The sequence below is a fragment of the Lepidochelys kempii genome, chromosome 27 (assembly GCF_965140265.1).
Source record: "Lepidochelys kempii isolate rLepKem1 chromosome 27, rLepKem1.hap2, whole genome shotgun sequence".
Taxonomy (NCBI): Eukaryota; Metazoa; Chordata; order Testudines; family Cheloniidae; genus Lepidochelys; species Lepidochelys kempii.
The window spans coordinates 10,584,604-10,603,550 of record NC_133282.1 but is presented as its reverse complement, the minus strand read 5'-3'; the positions used below and the strand labels follow the sequence as shown (position 1 = coordinate 10,603,550).

General features: G+C 54.9%; 1 protein-coding gene across 1 annotated transcript in view; it reads right to left on the bottom strand.

Annotated features, from left to right (window-relative positions):
* ACE (angiotensin I converting enzyme) overlaps positions 1 to 18,486 on the bottom strand; it is a 57,812-nt gene extending 39,326 nt beyond the window's left edge. The window contains exons 1-2 of the mRNA XM_073326207.1: positions 18,146 to 18,486; positions 1,140 to 1,307 (exon numbers count right to left, since the gene is read on the bottom strand). Of these exons, the coding sequence (XP_073182308.1) occupies positions 1,140 to 1,307; positions 18,146 to 18,358 (381 nt within the window). The 5' untranslated portion in view covers positions 18,359 to 18,486. The remainder of the gene's footprint in view (positions 1 to 1,139; positions 1,308 to 18,145) is intronic.
* Positions 18,487 to 18,947: the final 461 nt, after the last annotated feature.

The following is an 18,947-nucleotide window of genomic DNA, read 5'->3' as shown; positions in this document are numbered from 1 at the left end:
CTTTGCCAGTTCATTCTTGGAATGAACAAACTATATACTGAGGAAAGGGCCTGCCAATGACCTGGGCGTAGAATGTAATCCTTCCTGGTCTGGGGAAACAGTCCTACTGCTGGTTATAAATAGTGACTCTATATTTACTAGATCCACGTAGGCCATGCGCAGAAGTGGATAGCTGGCTAAGAGACCTAGTCGGAACGCTCACACTGCCGTGGTATGACCAGTCAGGCATGGAATCGGAGACCCGGCTCTCCTGCCTGTCTGATCTGTGCCTATGGGGCCATGCGGGACACAGAATCTCTGCAGCACAAGTCCAGCACAGCCACGCCTCCTTCCCCCGCAGCTTTGCCCCGGAACACGCTCAGCTCCGGGGCTCCTGTGCTGACAGTGCAGATCTGGATCTGCGCATGGCAGGGCCCCCTGCTGCACGGAGTTACTATCGGGGGGGAGGGGGAGACAGTGGGAAGCAGGCCCACACTGTCTGGGTTGGTGCTTCCCACCTTTTGCCTGCAGTGGCCCATCATCCCAGTCAGAGGAGCTGCACCCACCCACAGCAGGCCCGCAGTAGGGCCAACAGGGCAGAAAAGCAGCTGGGAAAATCCTAAAGCTCCATATTTTAGCCTGAGCTGGTGACTCCCCATCAACACGGCTCCATTCACAAACCAAAAGATGGATTTTCTGATGGCCTCCTATGTCTCAAGAGCCTACCGGAGACCCAGCTGAGCCCTGAAGACTCCCCCCGCCCCTCCCATGCATGCACACACACCCCTGATCAATCTCTTGCTCTCTTCCCCAACCGCTCAGTGACTTGGGGGTATGTCTACATGCAGTTAGACACCCATGGCCAGCTCATGCCAGCTGACTTGAGCTCGCGAGGCTCAGGCTGAGGGGCTGTTGAACTGCAGTGTAGACTTCAGGCTCAGGCTGCAGCCCAAGCTCTGGGACCCTCTGACCGCGCAGGGTCCTAGAGCCCAGGATCCAGCCCAAACATCTATACTGAAATTAAAAAAGCCCCTTCGCCCGAGCCCATGTCAGCTGGTACAGGCCAGCCACAGGTGTCTAACTGCAGTGTAGACGTGCCCTTAGCTTCCCTGGGTGTCACTTCCCCACCCGCTCTCAGAGCAACCCGGCACGACGCCTACCTGCTGACGCTTGTCCAGGGGCAGGTTGGAAGGCCCCAGGGTCTGGATGGAGCCAATGATACTCTTCAGCTGAGTGTCTGAGAAATTCTTCCAGATGGAGCCATAGAGTTCCTTGGCTTTCTTCCCCCAGGCCTCTGTGAAGTTCTGCTCCTCCAGGGACGCCAAGATCTGGAAGGCAGGAGGAAAAGACTCTTCTGTGACAGATATTCCCCTTTCCTGGGAGAACCATTTAGCCATCGCTCCCAGGGGACCATCTACCCTGCAGCACCTGTGCCCCACTCTGTGTGGGGCTCTAGGGAGCGGGAACCAGCCCCAGCGTGGGCCACAGACTGGCAGACCTACGCATCTCCAACCAGCAGGGACCACAAGACGGCCAGCCCAACCAAGAGGGAGGCACAACATGGTCCCCTGCCTCGCTGCTACACCTGTAAAATGGAGACAACGAGAATCACCTTTGTAACATACGTGGGAGCTGTGGTACAGCAGCATGGTCTAGTGGACAGGGCACCGGGCTGGGACTCAGGAGATACCTGCCACCCACCTGCTGTGTGACCTCCGGGGTGCTACTTCACCTGCCATTGTCTGTTTCCTCTGCTGAGTTTTGTCTGTGGAGACAGTCAGCTCTTTGGGGCAGGGACTGTAACTCACTAGGGGTGTGTCTATACTGTAGCTGGAAGGGTGCTTTCCAGCATGGGTAGACAGATGCTCTAGCTCATAGGCGCCAACTCCATGAGCCCTGGAGCACCCACGGGGAAAAATTAGCGGGTGTGCCACACCCACCGGCAGCCAAGCTCCCCCCTCCTCGCCTCTTTCTCTCTCCCCTGAGCATGCCGCGTCCCCACTCCTCCCCCTCCCTCCCAGTACTTCCTGGCCTCCCCGCCACCGCCTAACAGCTGTTTGGTGGCGCTTAGAACCTTCCAGGAGAGGGGGAGGAGTGGGGAGGTGGCGGGGAAGGGGGTGGGATGGGGGCAGGGCTGGGGTGGGAAAAGGTGGGGTGCTAATAGGAGTCCTAGGTATTCTTATGAGACAATGTGCCCATCTGGTCAAGTATCCCATCTCTGGCACAGGGCAAGAATTGATATTTGACAGAAAGGCAGATCCTTCCTTCCTGCAGTGCTTGGCAATGCTGGATGGGATGATGAATCCCCCAGGTTTGAGGCAGGCTTGGTTGGGGGTGAGGAGGGAGTGCCCACTGGAGCGCGGGCAGGGGGTCTGGGGAGAGATTGTCCCAGCTTTGATGCAGTGGCTCATTTGTCAGTATTTTTGTCATTCCTTTTCCTAAATCTGGTGCAGCCACAAAACAAGGCTGGGTGGGAAGATAGCATGCACAGTACAGGACCCACTTCCCCACTGCCCTGCACTGTGGTCATTCACACTGGCACAAGGGGAAGGCCGGGGGGAAGGGGGGGAATTGTTACCATTCTGATTGGATGGCATTTTATACCCACTTTGCACTCAGGGGGCCTGATTCTCACTTACACTAAGGCCCCTTTACACCATGCTGGCAGCGTGAAGGGGCCTTGAAGTGAGGACTCCCACTTTACAGACTGCTAGAGCTATGTAAAAGGGCCCTAGAATGAGAATCAGGCCCACTTTGCACTGGTGTATATGGGTACGTCTACACTGGAGGGGGCGGGGGAGGCAGCAGCGACTCTCAGAGCTCAGATCAATGAACTCGGGCTGAAATAGCAGTGTAGACATTCTCGCTCAGGCTGCCCCCCAGGCTCTGAAGCCCTCCGCGCTGGCCTGCATGTGGGATGGGCCAGATTTGAATTCCCCAACATTAAGTTTGGGAATGTCTGAATGCAGGATTTTGGTCCGGCCAGTTATATAGACAGATAAAGGGGGAACCATAACATTTGGATCCAGGTTCAGATTCCCGATTCCTATGGTATTAAGATCCAGGGTTTGTTCATACGATGGGTATGAACGTGTAACCATTCGTGCCCAGCAAGGCCATCGGTCCGTTGGGTGGCAGGACTCCTTTCAGTCATGATTGCTTTGATCCCAATCAGCAGCAATTCCCCCATCTGTTGAAATGACCTCCCGCATTATCCTGCACTCCACTGGCTTCTGGCAACTGACATCAAGGGCTCATTGCACAGATCTGCATAGATAACCCTCGCACTGCAGCTGTGCAGATGAAAACCATGTGGCTCAGTGGCTCACGAGGAAGTTGCTGTGTAAGGACCGTGCCTTACAGGAGAATTGGCTAGGAAAGGGGAAATAATCAGAGGAGATGCACAGGGTGGCACTGATCTCTGACATTTATAAGAGGAGACACCGATTTCCAGCCAAAGTGGAAATCGCTCCAAGCCCCACTCCCTGCCTGGAGCTTCTCCAGCGGGCAAACAAGCGCCAGAAAAAGTGTTATGCACGGTCCCGCTTTTGAACTGAACAGAAGCAGCAGGTGGATTCTAGGTGGCTGGCGGGTAAATGTGCGTCTATTGCAGCCCTGCTGGCATCTTCAACAGGCAAGGTTGAATAACCCGCACTGTTTGCAGGGGAAAAAACTACCAGTCATAGAATCATAGAATATCAGGGTTGGAAGGGACCGCAGGAGGTCATCTAGTCCAATCCCCTGCTCAGAGCAGGACCAATCCCCAACTAAATCAACCCAGCCAGGGCTTTGTCAAGCCTGACCTTGCAAGGGTGAGGCTCCATTTCTAAGTGGGCTATAAATGATTAACAGGAAATTATGTGGTGTTTTCACACACGGTTAGAGAATCCAACAAGTCAATCACAGACTATCAGGGTTGGAAGGGACCTCAAGTGGTCATCTGGTCCAACCCCTCAAAGCAGGACCAATCCCCAGTTTTTGCCCCAGATCCCTAAATGGTCCCCTCAGGGATTGAGCTCACAGTATTTGCCAATACTGAGACTTTTGCTTTAAACTACGGAAACAAACCAACCAACAAGTGGCGAGAGTGTAGCGTGTGCATTTCACTCGGGAACAGGCTGCAGTAAATGTCTCTACACACAAGCGGAGTTCTGGGAAGTTGAAAGGCACAGTGGACGGAAAACAGAAAGCAGCAGCCGTTTCATAGTTACATACACATCACTCTATCTATTTGTCTACCTAAAGTATTTCCAGCATGCCCCTCACTCTTCTGTCTAGGCACCAGCAGCATCTAGATGTATCAGACAAAAATCTATGGCATATAAAGAGATACACTGAATTCAGCTATATATTAAGTTTACAGTGTGTGTTGTGAGCACACAATCCAGCCAACTAACTCCCATTTGTATTCAAGAGCCAGCATGGTTTAGTCTAGTGACTAGCAAGGGGGCCTGGGAGACCTAGGTTCTATTCCCATCTCTACCGCTGACCTGCTAGGGGACTTTGGGCAAGTCGCTTTGCCATCTTGTGCCTCAGTTTCCCCAGCTGTAAAATGGGAACAACGACACTGGCCTCCTTGGTAAAGTGTGATGGAAAGTGCTAGCTAAGAGCTACGTATTAATTATAACATTATTAATAAGTGAGTGAGCTGGAGGGTTATTTAGTGATGTGGGCACCAGGCTGCTGGGCAATTGCACTGTCTGATGTCACACAGCCCCTCTCAGGTGGCAATGGCCTCAGGGTAGCTGGCTTCGAATTGGGAAGAGACCCATAGATCTAGCTTTGTGCCCTGCAAGATCTGAATGACCCTAGGAGTAATTAGGGTTCCTGTAAATGCTACTGTTGTGTTCATTTGTTACAGACGCAGGGCTCCCTCCAATGAACAAAACGAGACCCTTTTAACCCTCCTGAGCCTGGCTCCCAGTGCAGATGCTTGGAGCAGGCATCAAACCCAAGCGCCAAGCAAGGCAGCCACCAGCCCCACCCATTGTCACTTAGCTGGCTCCATTCACAGACAGCTGGCACTTGAGTAGCTGTCAGGTGACAATACAGAGCAATGTTAAATACCCAGTTTGCAGCGGTGGGGGACGGAAAGGTGGCTCTGGAATGGGCCCTAAGAGCCCGGGAAAAGGGCTGAGTCGGCTCTTTTGCTTGGGAGCGTCTGGTGGGCAGATATGATGATGAGCCCAGAGACGCTCCATCGTCCGCTGCTCAGCCCGGGGCCCACTCTGCACTCTCTTTAACGCTCCAGGAAGTTCAGAGGCAACTCCACATCCCTTCCGTTTCTCACACTCCACCTGGTGCAGAGGGGTCACACCAGGCTCCCCCTGCCAACCAAGCCCTGCAGTGAGGGGCAGGAAAGGCAGGCACACAGGGAGGTCTCCACACCCCTCCATGCCACAGAGGAGGTCTCCTCACTGGCATGGAGGGAGCCCAGCGGGACGGTGGATGGGACAGAGAATCCAGGCATAGATGGAGCCATTAGTCCACAACCCCCTGTGGCAGGGTCAGCCTCCACGATGCCCCCTTGTGGCCTGCTATGGCACTACTCACCCTACCTCAGTTTCCCTGGAGGTAAAACTCTGTTTCAGGGATCTGCACCTTGTAATAGGGCTTCCTGCCAGACCCTCTCTGCACCTGCTGGCTCCTCCCCACTGCTGGTTGGGCTTGAGACCCAGCTCAGTTCCGGTCCTCAGCCTTTCTTCTCAGAGTGTGTGTTCTCTCACATTAATCCCTGTCCACACCCCGGCCTACCCGCCCCAGGGAAGCTCTTTCAGGCAGTTGCTTCTCTCAGCACCCCCAGGCACAGTGCTGATAACTAGCGTTGCCAATGGGCCGGTTTTTGCCTTGCCCGTTGCAGTGCAAGAGATGTAAGGAGCTGGGGGGGGGGGTGAGGGTTGCCATGCGCACCCGCAGCCGTGCGAGCAGCAATCTTGTAACTACCAGCCATGCACATCACAGCTGGAAGCAACTGGCACCCAGGTCCCACGCTGCATCCTGGGCCCGCCCCTGCCAAAACCATGGCCGCTCCTCCTGGGGCTGGGGACCTGAAAGCAGGACAGACCTGAGGCTCGCCAGCAGAGAGGGGTAAGGAGACCCCTGCCTCCCTCACCCCACTCTTTACCCATCCCTGCTGGTGAGGCTTAGGTCTTTCCCGCTTCCCTGAGCCCTCGTGGGAGCCCTCCCCTGCCAACACCATCATCCCCGCAGGGGGCACCAGGAAGTGAGACAGACCCACTGGTTCACCACCAGGGAGGGGTAAGGACCCTCTTTGTCGGCAGGGGGGTTGGCCCGTGCCCAGTTTTTCTGCATCTCAGAAGTGGCAACCCTACGGATCACAAACCAACAACAGTCCCAAAAGAAAACCTAAAGGGCCCTCCACCCTCCTGGGCTCCCTCTCCATCCTGCTCTCTCGTACACTACTGACCTTCCCACCTCTCTTCCTGGAGATCCAGCTTTTACCTGAGCCACTAACCCTCAGAGTTTCCTCCCCGGCAGGGGTGCTGGAACTAGGGGTGCTGCAGCACCCCCGGCTTGAAGTGGTTTCCATCCTATACAGGCTTTGCAGTTTGATTCAATGGCTCTCAGCGCCCCCACTGTACAAATTGTTCCAACTTCACTGCTCCCTGGAGTCCTTCCCACAGGCTGGGATCCTTGTTTCCAGTCTACCTACAGGCCACAGATTCATAGATTCATAGATAGTAAGGTCAGAAGGGACCATTATGATCATCTAGTCTGACCTCCTGCACAATGCAGGCCACAGAATCTCACCCACCCACTCCTGCAATAAACCTCTCACCTATTTCTGAGCTATTGAAGTCCTCAAATCATGGTTTGAGGTTTGACCTTCCCCCCCAAGCCTGCCCCAGGAGCCTCCTTCTCCCCTCTCAGCCCCTCTCAGGGGACAACTTTCCTTCGGCAGCTCTGCTCCCTCACTGGGCTCTCCCAGGCCTCTATGGAAGCCACCTGTCTCTTTCCTAGCTACAGCTGATAACTGACTGAAGCCACCTGATTCCCAGCCAATCAGGATCAGCTTGGGGGGGGCTCATTTCACCCTCTTCCATCCCTGCACAAAGCCCACCTAGGCAGAGTTTCAGCAGGGAGAGATGAATGCCGTCCTAAAGAACCCAAGCCCTGCAAAGCTCAGAGTAGTTCTGGGCCCCGGGTGCAGGATCCAGAGCCTTTCGCATGGGGGACCGTAGAGCACATCCAGCCAGTGACACTAGCCCTAGTGACAGAGAGTTATTGCCATGTCTCTGGTGAGCCAGGGATGGGCAGCTCGCACTGTTAGTGTACTCACTGCAGGAGAAAGAGAGGACCTCTGACGTCCACGGCTGCCAGCCTGACACCTTGCCCCGGTGCTATGCCCACCTCAACACCTACTGTCCCCGCCCCCGTTTTTTAGCCTGAACTGGGTTTCACGTGCCAGGAACAGCAGATTCACCCTACTTTCGTTTCTGGGGCGCGCCCCTTTCTTAGGCTGTGTTACAAGCAGACTGGACCTGCTCAGCAACACTGGGAACGGATGCAACCTGTAGAGTTCACGGCAAAAAACCAAGATCTCAGAAACAAACTGCAGTGACGCAGGGTCGTTTGTAGGGGCTGAACCTGGCACCCCATGCTCTAAAAATCCTGGCCTGGCTGAGCTAAAGAAGCACGTTTGTTAATGCAAAGCCTGTAACAGACTCATAAAACCTCTCCTGGGGCCCAGCCACTCGAGAGCAAGAAAGAGCAACCAACGGGTTATGGGGAGTTGTTTAAACATGGGTGGAGAATTTTGGATGACTTATTTTTCTTCATAGATTCCAAGCCCAGAAGGGACCACTGCGATCAGCTCGTCTGGCCTCCTGTACGACACAGGCCTAGAACTGCCCCCCACAAACTCATGTTTGAACTAGAGCAGATCTTTTAAACAACATCCAGTGATGGAGAATCCGCTGTGACCCGTGGTCAATTGTTCCAATGGTTATTTGCTAGGAATTCGCCATCACCTCTAGCAGACCTCTCATTACACAGGATCTGGGTGAGGGCCTCAGCGCCTGATCCATTGACTTCTATGAGAGTTTTGTCTGAGTAAGGAGCCCAGGGTTTGGCTCAGTCCAAGCCAGATGAGCTTGACCCCAAATGTAACGGAGTAAAGCGCGCATGGCCGCGGGGACTGGCTGTCAGTCTGCAGGGTCAAAAGGCAAAGCAGCTTCCTGGTAGCTGTTCTTGCTTGTGGCATGTTGTGACGAAGCGGGAGTGTTCTTAATGTTTCCTCTGAATATTGTGGGGGTGCCTCAGTTTCCCCTCTGCAGTTCTTAAGTATCTAGATGGTGGGATAAGGGTGTATGATCATTGCAGAGCCCTAGAGGGCAGGTGTGTGCAGGGGTCTGGACACAGAGAATGGCCGACACCCTGTTTCCTGGCAACTGATGGCCTGGGCCCTTCCCCCCTGCAAGGTGAGAGCTAAAGGGTTGGAGAACAAAGGAATCCGGTGACCTCCTGGCCTGGGAAAGGGACAAAGCCCAGAGGAGGAGGAGCTGGAGAGAGTTTCAGTTTGGGGCTGGCTGGGGACAAGGAGTGAAGTGCAGACGTGGTTGTCTGGCTCGCTGCCCCCCAAAATGGACCCAGCTGAGGGGTCCTGTTCTCTGCACCGACAAGCTCTGTGTTAGACCATGTTCCTGTCATCTAATAAACCTTCTGTTTTACTGGCTGGCTGAGAGTCACATCTGACTGCGGAGTTGGGGGGCAGGACCCTCTGGCTTCCCCAGGAGCCCGCCTGAGCGGACTGGCGGTGGGAAGCGCACGGTGGGGCAGAGGATGCTGAATGCTCCAAGGTCAGACCCAGGAGGGTGGAAGCTATGTGAGCTGGGTGTCCTGAAGACAGTCTGCTCCCAGAAAGGAGACTTCCCCAGAATCCTGCCTGGCTTTGTAGGGAGCAGTTCCAGACCATCGCCCGGGGACTCCGTGACACATGTGTTAATATTTTGTTGGCTGGAAATGCTGACGTTACAAGATGGGCCTGGTCCAGATCTGACAGCCTAGCAGCAGGGGAAGGAAAACATGCGAAGTGCCTGTTCTTGGGGCAGTCTCTGAGAGTTTATTTGGTAGCTCATTAGCTGCCATTTAAGCCTTTTCAGCCAGTCTCCAGCTAGGCTGGGTTGTTTCATTTCATTCTCTTCCTCATTACTCAGGCCTCACTTCCTGGGCAGCGGATGTGGGTGGATACAGCCGAAGGGGGCATGCAGCCGTGCCTGGGCGTAGGGTGACCAGACAGCAAGTGTGAAAAATCGGGACGGGGGATGGGGGTAATAGGTGCCTATATAAGACAAAGCCCTCAATAGCAGGACTGTCCCTATCAAATCAGGACATCTGGTCACCCTAGCTGGGTGTGTGGAACAGCTCATCGCTTCGACCCTCTTTGGAGTCGCACAGATCAGGGTTTGATCACACAGCCATTTGAAGAAACCTTCGCACAGGTACCCAGATTTGCTCTTCTCCTTCCAGACGGCAAATCACCAAGCAGAAAGGAGACCAGGCGGCTCAGGAGAACCCGCCCACATAGCAAGTAGCTGGCGGCCAGCTCCTGAGGCTGAAAACCGGTTGCCCCGAGCTGCTGGGCAGATGCTCAGAGAGGCACGGTGCAGGTGGGAGTTGAGTCAGTGCCCGAGCCATTCACCAGGAGACAGAAGGGCTCCATTCCCCAGAGCCTGCGCTCCCAGAGCTCTGCCTGGCAGCTCAGCATGGCTCCCCTCCCTTTAGAACAGCCACCTTTGAAAATGGACAGTTACTAATCTTTGATCCAGTTCAAAGGTCCACTGTCCCAGCCCCCACACCTCACCGCTCTGCCTGCTGCCTCTCTTATGGCTAATGAAGCAAGGAGGGTAAAGGGGAGAACGCCCCGGTAGGGCACCTAGCTTTGCAGATCAATGAGATCTATTGACGGCCTGCAATTTTCAAAGCTGAGTTTCAGATATGCAGGGTGAGGGGGAATGGTCTCTGCTACCCCCGCTCTGCTCAAAGCACACTTACACTTACACCCCATCAAAATCCCTTCAGCATGTGATTCCCGGGCCTTTTCAGCCTGTCAGTCACACTCCTTTAATCACCAGAGGCCTCGTGCATGAGGCACAGGGTGGTCCCTCTGCTGCTCCCTGCCTTCCTCCCTCCCCCATGCTGACCCCACGGTCTCTCCAGGACTCTCTGCCCAGGAAGTTAACCAGGAGATTACTGCACTGCCTCAAGCCCACTGGGGTGTCCCTTCTGTGGGGTTCTGCGATTGCTGAGGATTGGATTCTACAGCCGTGAGTTTCCAAGAGTCTCTTGCACGGCACCCAAGCAAGTGTAACACTAACGCACGCCTTGCACGGAGGAGCAATGGCAAGATCCCAGTGCAACTCTGAAGATTTTCTGATAGTTGTGTTTCCCGGGGGAATGAGGGGCAAGTGCTGTATCTGAGGAAACACTGGAGAAGAGGCACACAATTTAGATAGACAGATAGATATGTATGGGGATGGAATGATCATCAGATAGATAGATAGATTTTTTGGGGGTCCTGGATCTTGCAAATATACTATATGAAATAAAATGTTTTGTCAGGCTAGATCTTATCAGCCTTCTCACCGCCTTCCCTTTAAACAGCGGATTGTTTCGGTAAATGTCACTGATTGCTAATTACCAGGAAGAAAGCTAGAGAACATTCGAAACTCTCTCTTCCCCAGGCCCAGACAGCTATCGGGAATACCAGTGCAACACAAGGTAGCCACTGGACTCAGATTCTCCGCTGCCCTGTTGTCAGTGAGACCTTTGCAGGGGGGGTGTCAAGTGCTCACAGAGGAGAATGGCAGCGTTCTACACCTGCCAGACAGTCACTTCGCACTGGTGCAAACAAAGACTCCAGGTGCAGACCAACAGGGAATCAGGCCCATGATCCATATATCAAAGCAGAAGGCATCGTCCTCCCCACAGGGCTTTATTTCCATCCTGCTCCATATGGTGAATCACTCCTCTATCATTGCCGCTGGGGTTTCTCTGGTGTCTTAGCTTTCTGCACTGAGAGAGGTGGGCCCCTGGGTCTCAGCATGCTTTGTGAGGGGAGGGACATGAAAAATCCAACCAATATACATTTATGAAGCTCTCTCGGCTCTAGATTAGTATTTCTGTGGCTCTGATTGCTGGTTTGGGACAGCACATAGGTTTTAGGCACCCTCAACTGGGATGACCTGCATAACTCACTCGTGGATTTGGGCTAGAGGATGGGGCACTCGACTGACACCCTGGAAACTTTGCTTCCATTTCCAGCTCTGCCACTGCCTGCTGGGTGACCTTGGGCAAAGCACTTACCCTCCCAGCCTTTGTCTCTGTTAGACTGTAAGCTCTTTGGGGCAGGGGCTGCCTCTTGCTTTTAGCACAGCGCCACGGGGCCCTGGCCTCAGTCATAGCCTGTAGGTGATACTGTAATACCAGTGACGAATAGCCCCCATGGCTAATGTGGCCATCTCACACTCAGGCCGGTAGCTTTCATACCACAGCAGTCTCTCTCAGTCTCATCCTTCCCCACTGGAGAGTCTGCATCCTCCCCCATGGCCCCGTTACACTCCTGTTTGGTGCACACCTCGCTCCCCCTGCCCCATGCCGGCTACAAGCTCCTCCTGCCCGCCCCCGGACTGCATGAGGAGGTCGACCTAGGCTCAGATTCATTCACACAGACCTGAGCCAGCTTCCCTCCCCCCGCCCTGCAGTGGAAGCAGCTTTAAACCCCAAGCAGCTCCATGGCAGCCTCACGGCTAGAAGTGGCTGAAACTGCTGTCCTGGCCAACCCCTTCCCTAGCCACAGCAGCCCACACTTTAGGCTATATTAGGTGTGGCTCCTCCCCCCGCAGCCCCAGGGCCCTTCCAGTCTCAGGGGCTCCCCGCATGCAGGGGTAGACCCGAGGGCAAAATCAGTCTCCTCTGGACCTTTGGAGCATTGGCCTCTGGAGACAGGGAGGGGGTTGGCCAGGACACGCCGCGGGCCCTACACTTCTCTGCTGAAGCATCGACGAGCTAACGTTTACTGGGCCTGATCCCCGGCTGGTGTAAATCAGCAGCTCCACTGAAGTTAATGGCGCTCTGGCAATTTACGCCGCGAAGGATCCGGCCTGTTCTCTTTATTCCTGTTGAGGTGTAGGCATGCGTCAGTCATGCAGAAACCTGCCGGGCTGGTGCAAACGCCACTCGCTGAGGGCTGGGATAATGGAAGAGACGTGTCATTCTGGTGCTTTCTCGTCTGCTAGGCCATTCAGACCCCATGGAAGAGCCTCCGGCTCGGGCAGGCTGGGGAGAGCCCCAGTAGATTCACCCCTCCCTTCTGCCTGGCTTGGCTGATAAGGAAAGTCACCTGTGGAGGCTTGCTAGACTCAGCCTTGCCCAAAAAATAGAGCTTGCTCACAGCTCTATTCCCCAAACGAGGGCTTTGGGGAGGAGCCCCAGCTGCACTATGAGAGAGCTGTCACCCTTTGCCACCGTGCCAACTGCCAATCCCCTGTGCTAACCACTAGCCCCCACTCCCGTCCTAAGCTGAAAGTGGACGAGATAGCACAGTTCCTGTTTTCTGTCCCTGCTCCTGTTCTCCTTTTAAAATGTACGAACCTCCAAAGTCATATGGTGCATGTGTCGTTAAACAGACACTACAAAACACACAGGCTCAGCTCTCACGCAGGGGTGGATCAGCACAGTCCATGCTGCTGAAGTTCTGACCCAAGGAACATGAGATAACACTGAAACCTTGGGCCAGAGCCTTGGCTTTGAGTCTTGTCCCCTTGTGCCATAGACTCAAAAAGGGCCTTGCGTTCCAGGGAGCCTGAGCCAATAGGACAGCCCTAGGGATTGCCGCACCTGGCACAGGTTAAAGCAGCCCTGAGGCAGTTCTAATATATGCTGTGGGGCATAGCAAGTGCTCAGCTGCCCCCAGGAGTGGGGGAGAGATAAAGATAACTTAGGGCCACCGTTGACCTCCCAGCTGGTCCAGGCTGCGCATGATTTGGCTGGACCCAAGGTTTCTGACCTTTTTCCTTTCGTCAGCTTGATTTCTCCACCTTAATTGTGCACGAACATCGGTGTTCATTGGTGAGCAGGACATTTGTCCTGCAGAAGCAGTGATGCCCAGCGGCTAGAGCAGGGGCTTGGGGTTCCCTGCTGCTTGCTCTTGAGTAAGTCACTTTCCCTTTCCTGCGCCATTAAAAGGGGCACGGTGAGATTTAATTCAGGTGGCAGAGGTGTTTGTGAGCCTGGCATTACGGGGGGCTACATAGCTGCCCAGGGCTCTTCTTGTAAGCACTGAAGTGAGATCATTTCACAGCTACCGCTCTCCAGCAATCCAGCAGCAGAATGTTGCCTTGTATTGCCCCCAACCTTGCCAGGCTAGGAGAATGCACACGGGGCGCAGATGCCTCTGAGTGAAGAACTCCCTGTGATTTCTTGATTGCCCTTGCAGGGCTGTAAATGGCCAAGCAACACCCCCTTCAGGGGGCTGCTCTGTTGAATGTGGTGAATCTGGACCATCCCCTCTGAGAAAGAGACAGCTGGCCCTCCAGACATGCATGAGGGGCCATGGTGGAGTCTCCTCCAGGCATGGAGAGGAGACATTGGCTGCTTTGGCGGAGACGCAGCTATCTCCGGGTGAGAAAGGATTGTCTCACGGTACCAGCAACTGAGTGCTGCAGACTGAAGAAGTCCTTCAAGCAGATTATTGGAATGGGAATCCGTCTGCTGGTGCCAAAATGGGTCTGGAAACACCCAGATGCAGGCACACATTGCCATTCGTAAGATGGATGCTTAGCACACACACACTCACGCACATTTGAAATGCACACATCACACACACATTCTTATAAATACAGGCACATATGCATATGCATGTCGTTGTTGGCATCCTTCAGTCTTGAGAGAGCCTGGGTATGCACACCCTTGAGGGGTAAAGAATTTACTCAGTTGGTTTTATGGCAGCTGTGAACCTGGCTGAAGAGACCCACTGGAGAGAGACATTCGCTGCCGCATCTGTCACATTTAAAGGTGATGTTTCCACCCTTTGGGCTCTGTCTTCTGCGAGCTCTTTTCTCCTCTGCTAAACTGGACACCTTCCTCTTGGAACTCGGGAGACCTCTGTTAAGCTCTTGTTTCCAAAGGCTGCGGTCTTGAGGGCGATCTTCCCAGTTGTCCACATCCATGTCCATTTCTTTGAGGTCTCGCTTGCACACATCCTTGAAACGCAATGTTGGGCGTCCTTTGAGTCTTTTTCCAGATGCCAGTTCACCACGGAGGATGAACTTTGGGATGTGCCCATCATCCCTGCAGCACACATGCCCAAGCCAGCGGAGGCGTCTCTGTCGGAGGAGCGTTTGCATGCTGGGTATGCTGGCCCGTTTGAGCACCTCAGTGTTGGTGACTCTGTCCCTCCGGGAGATTCCAGAGATTCGACGAAGGCAACGCATATGAAAGCTGTTGAGCCTCTTTTCCTGGTGAGAGAATAAGGTCCATGTCTTGCTCCCGTACAAAAGTGTGCTGATAACACATGCATGATACACACAGATCTGTGTGTGTTCTCTCGGGCTGTTGTTTTGCCAGACCCTTTTGTTCAGTCTAGACAGTGTTGTGGCAGCTTTTCCAGTGCGGATGTTGAGTTCCGTTTCAAGTGAGAGGTTGATCGCAAGAGTGGATCCCAGGTACATGAACTCGTTCACCACTTCAAGTTCATAGTTGTTGATCTTGATGGACGGTGCTTCCTCAACTCCTTGGCTCATTATGTTAATCTTTTTTAGGCTTATAGTAAGCCTGAAGTCTTGGCAGGCTTTGGAAAAACTGTCCGTTAGGTTTTGAAGATAAGTTTCTGTGTGGGTTGTCACTGCTGCATATTCAGCAAAGAGGAAGTGTTGGATAAGGGCCTCCCGAGTCCTGGCTTTAGATCTGAATCTTGCATGTGCACATATACATAAACGCCCCACCCCTCAATCATAGAATCGTAGGACTGGAAGGGACCTCAAGAGGTATCTAGTCCAGTCCCCTCCACTCGTGGCCAGACTAAGGATTATCTAGACCAGTGGTTCCTAGACTCATTCCGCTGCTTGTGCAGGGAAAGCCCCTGGTGAGCCAGGCCGGTTTGTTTACCTGCCGCGTCCGCAGGTTCGGCTGATCGCGGCTCCCAGTGGCCGCGTTTGGCTGCTGCAGGCCAATGGGAGCTGCTGGAAGCGGCGGCCGGTATGTCCCTCGGCCCGCGCCGAGGCCAGGGATGAGGGGTTTGGGGTGCAGGCTGCCCCAGGGCTGCGGAGGGGAGAGAGGACTCCCCCGAGCCCTTTTTCATCGCAGCAGCCTGGGACCTGGGGAGAGGCACCTCTCCCCGCCGCGGCAGCTCCAGGGCTGGGGAAGAGGCACCTCTCTCCTCTCCAGTCCAAGGCCCTGCATCTGCGCGCCTGCACGGCCCTTGATAGCCTGCTGCACAGCCACGCAGCTTAGAGGGAATTTAGGTCTAGACGGTCCCTAACAGGTGTTTGTCTAACCTGCTTTTTAAAATCTCCGATGATGGAGATTCCACAACCTCCGTAGGCAATTTATTCCAGTGCTTGACCACCCTGATAGTTAGAAAGCTTTTCCTAATGTCCAACTTAAGTTGTAGCAAGGATGGTTTAAGCCCATGGCTTCTTGTCCTACCCTCAGAGGTTAAATAATTTTTCTCCCTCCACCTTGTAACAACCTTTTATGTATTGAAAACTGTTATCATGTCCCCTCTCAGTCTTCTCTTCTCCAGATTAAACAACCCCATTTTTTTCAATCTTCCCTCAGAGGTCATGTTTTCGAGACCTTTAGTCATTTTTGTTGCTTTTCTCTGGACTTTCTCCAATTTGTCCACATCTTTCCTGAAATGTAGCACCCAGAACAGGACACAATACTCCAGTTCAGGGCTAATCAGTGTGGAGTACAGCAGAAGAATTACGTCTTGTGTCTTGGTTACAACACATCTGATATTACAGCCCAGAATAATGTTCGCTTTTTTTGCAACAGCGTTACACTTAAGCTTGTGCTCCACTATGACCCCCAGATTCCTATCTACAATACTCCTTCCTAGGCAGTCATTTGCCTTTTTGTATGTGTGCCACTGATTATTCCTTCCTGAGTGGAGTACTTTGCATTCGTCCTTATTGAATTTCATCCTATTTACTTCAGACCATTTCTCCAGTTTGTCCAGATCATTTTGAATTTTAATCCTATCCTCCAAAACACTCACAACCCTCCCAGCTTGGTACCATCCGCAAACTTTATAAGTGTGCTCTCTATGCCATTATCCAAATCATGGATAAAGATAATGAACAGAACCGGACCCAGAACATCCCTCCAGAACCCCACTCGATATGCCCTTCCGGCTTGACTGTGAACCACTGATAACAACTCTCTGGGAATGTTTTTTCCAACCAGTTATGCACCCACCTTATAGTAGCTCCATCTAGGCTGTATTTCCCTAGTTTGCTCACGAGAAGGTCTTGCAAGACAGTATCAAAAGTCAAGATTTACCATGTCTACCGCTTCCCACATCCACAAGGCTTGTTACCCTGTCAAAGAATATACATATGTATGGCTACGTGTGCACATATGTATATTCTTTGAGAGAGTAACAGAGTAATGTGGGGGGGAGGGATAGCTCAGTGGTTTGAGCTTTGGCCTGCTAAACCCAGGGTTGTGAGTTCAATCCTTGAGGGGGCCATTTAGGGATCTGGGGCAAAAATTGGGGATTGGTCCTGCTTTGAGCAGGGGGTTGGACTAGATGACCTCCTGAGGTCCCTTCCAGCCCTGATATTCTATGATTCTAATGTATATATACAGGTCTAACCACATGCACACACATACACTTAGATACTCCCCTGCGGCCAGACCTATACACTGTACACACACTTCCACGTATACATGTACATTTGCACACACCTATGTATATAGACATTTATTACCCCCACACACACACTTACAGACACATCTAGTGTCACCTCGTCACTGACATGCCAGGTCCAGCCCAATGGAAGTCAGTGGGGTTACCGAAGGTTGGCATCATCGCCTAGACCAAAGTTGTACGCATACAGATAGGTCCCAGCACACAACACACACCCATTCAGCCAGGCCCACGGTGCGCACATAGACACACGCAGACTCTACAAAATCACCAGTGGGCCAGATCCTCAGCTGCCCGACACAACCCTCCCCTGATCCTGGCGCCTCTGGGCAACGGGCCGTCCCCCTGGTGCAGCAAGGGTCTTGGCACACAGGGGAACTGGCACCGAAATGAAACTTTAATTCGTGGCCCGGGGCCAAAGGCAGGTGCCAGGGGCTGTATCCACTCAGTCCCTTGCCTCCGGTTCAAGCTAGAGCAGCCTCCTGTGGCTCCTGTACCCCACAGCTCCCAGGGCTCTTACAGCAACCGGGAATCCCCAGGCCAGGGGACCCCATCCACCCTCCCTCCCCTCCCCAGCACGGGCAGGCAGGGGAAGCAGAGATCCCACTGCAGGAAGGAGACGCCCCGGAGCTAGGACAAGTCTCCAGAGCGGAGCCAGGCAGGGACACGCGTCGCCCCAGCACCTCCAGCCAGCAGCCAGGGCACCGACACGCGGCATCCCAGCGCCGCGGGGACACGGGCAGGGAGCTCCGGGCCCCAGGCTCGCCGCCGCCCCGGGGAAAGGGCCGCACCTGAGCCGCTCTCCAGCATCCCCGCGGCTTCCCGGCCGGGCTCCCTCCAGCCGCTCGCCCCGTCTAGTTCGCAGGGTCCCGAGCGATGGCGCGTCCGTGTCCCGTCCCCCGTCCCCCCGCAGCTCCCAGCCGGTCCGAGTCAGCTCCTCAATCCCCCCCCCCAGCCCCTTCCTCCCCGGCAGCCCCCCGGGCACCTCCCCAGGGGGGGTCCTCCCCGTGCCAGCCCCCAGGCAGGAGCGGCACAGAGTCAGCCCGGGGACCCCGGGGCCAGGCGGAGGGGAGGGGTCCTCTGCTTCCCCCCGTGCTCGATGCCCCTAGGCAGGGGCGGGGGGATGGCACCGACCCTAAATGGCACCTGCTCCCCCCGGGAGGGGCTGGGCGGCCCTGGGGGGGTGCTCTGTGCTGCAGCCCCCCTCCCCACACCAGCCAGCGGCGTGGCCCCAAAGACACCCCCCTTGGAGACCCCGCCCGGGGCTCCTACCTGGCGCTGGGCGTTGGGCTCGGTGAGGTTGGTGTTGTAATCCCAGCTGGCGGACACGCTCCGGAACAGGACCACCTCGGCGGAGCTGTTGTACCCCTGCGCGAAGACGGCAGCCCCCGGCTCGCTGGCGCTGGTGTCGGGGGGCAGGAGCCCGGCTTCCAGGGCCACCGCCCCGCCGAGCCAGAGCAGCAGCAGCCGCAGAGCTGGGGGCATCCTGGCACCCGAGCGCGCCTCCCGTCCAGGGGTCTCCCCGGAGCGCCTGGCCAGGGAGCCTCCCGCAGCGGCCGGCGGTTTATAAGCTCTGCCCAGACCCTGCCCACCGAGCCGGCCTCTCCCAGCAGATAAGAGGGAACATGTTACTCTCCCTTCCGCGGCGCGCAGCGGGAGCCCGAGCAAAGAGCGACTCGCGGTGCCAAAGTCCTTCCATGCAGCGCGGGGAGGGGAGGGGAGAGGGAATTGGGGAGGGGGGGAGAAGGGGAGTGGGGAGGAAGAGGAGGAAGGGCGAAGGGGAGAGAGAGTGGGAAGGGGGAAGGAGGATAGAGAAGGAGGAGGGAGAGAAAAGAGAAATGGGGGGGACAGAGGAAGGGGGAAGATGGAGAAAGAGAGGACCCGGTGGGAAGGAAAAGAGCAGAAGGAGGGAGAAGGGAAGATGGGGGGGGGGGCACTGGGACCTGGCTCCTTAGAGCTCCATGAAAGCAGGATCCCTGCTTCCCTGGGCACTGGGCCCCTTGCCCCCCAATTCCATCTCCAAAGGAATGCCAGGCGCTCCCCCTCTGGGCAGCCAGCTGCCTCCCCATGCAGC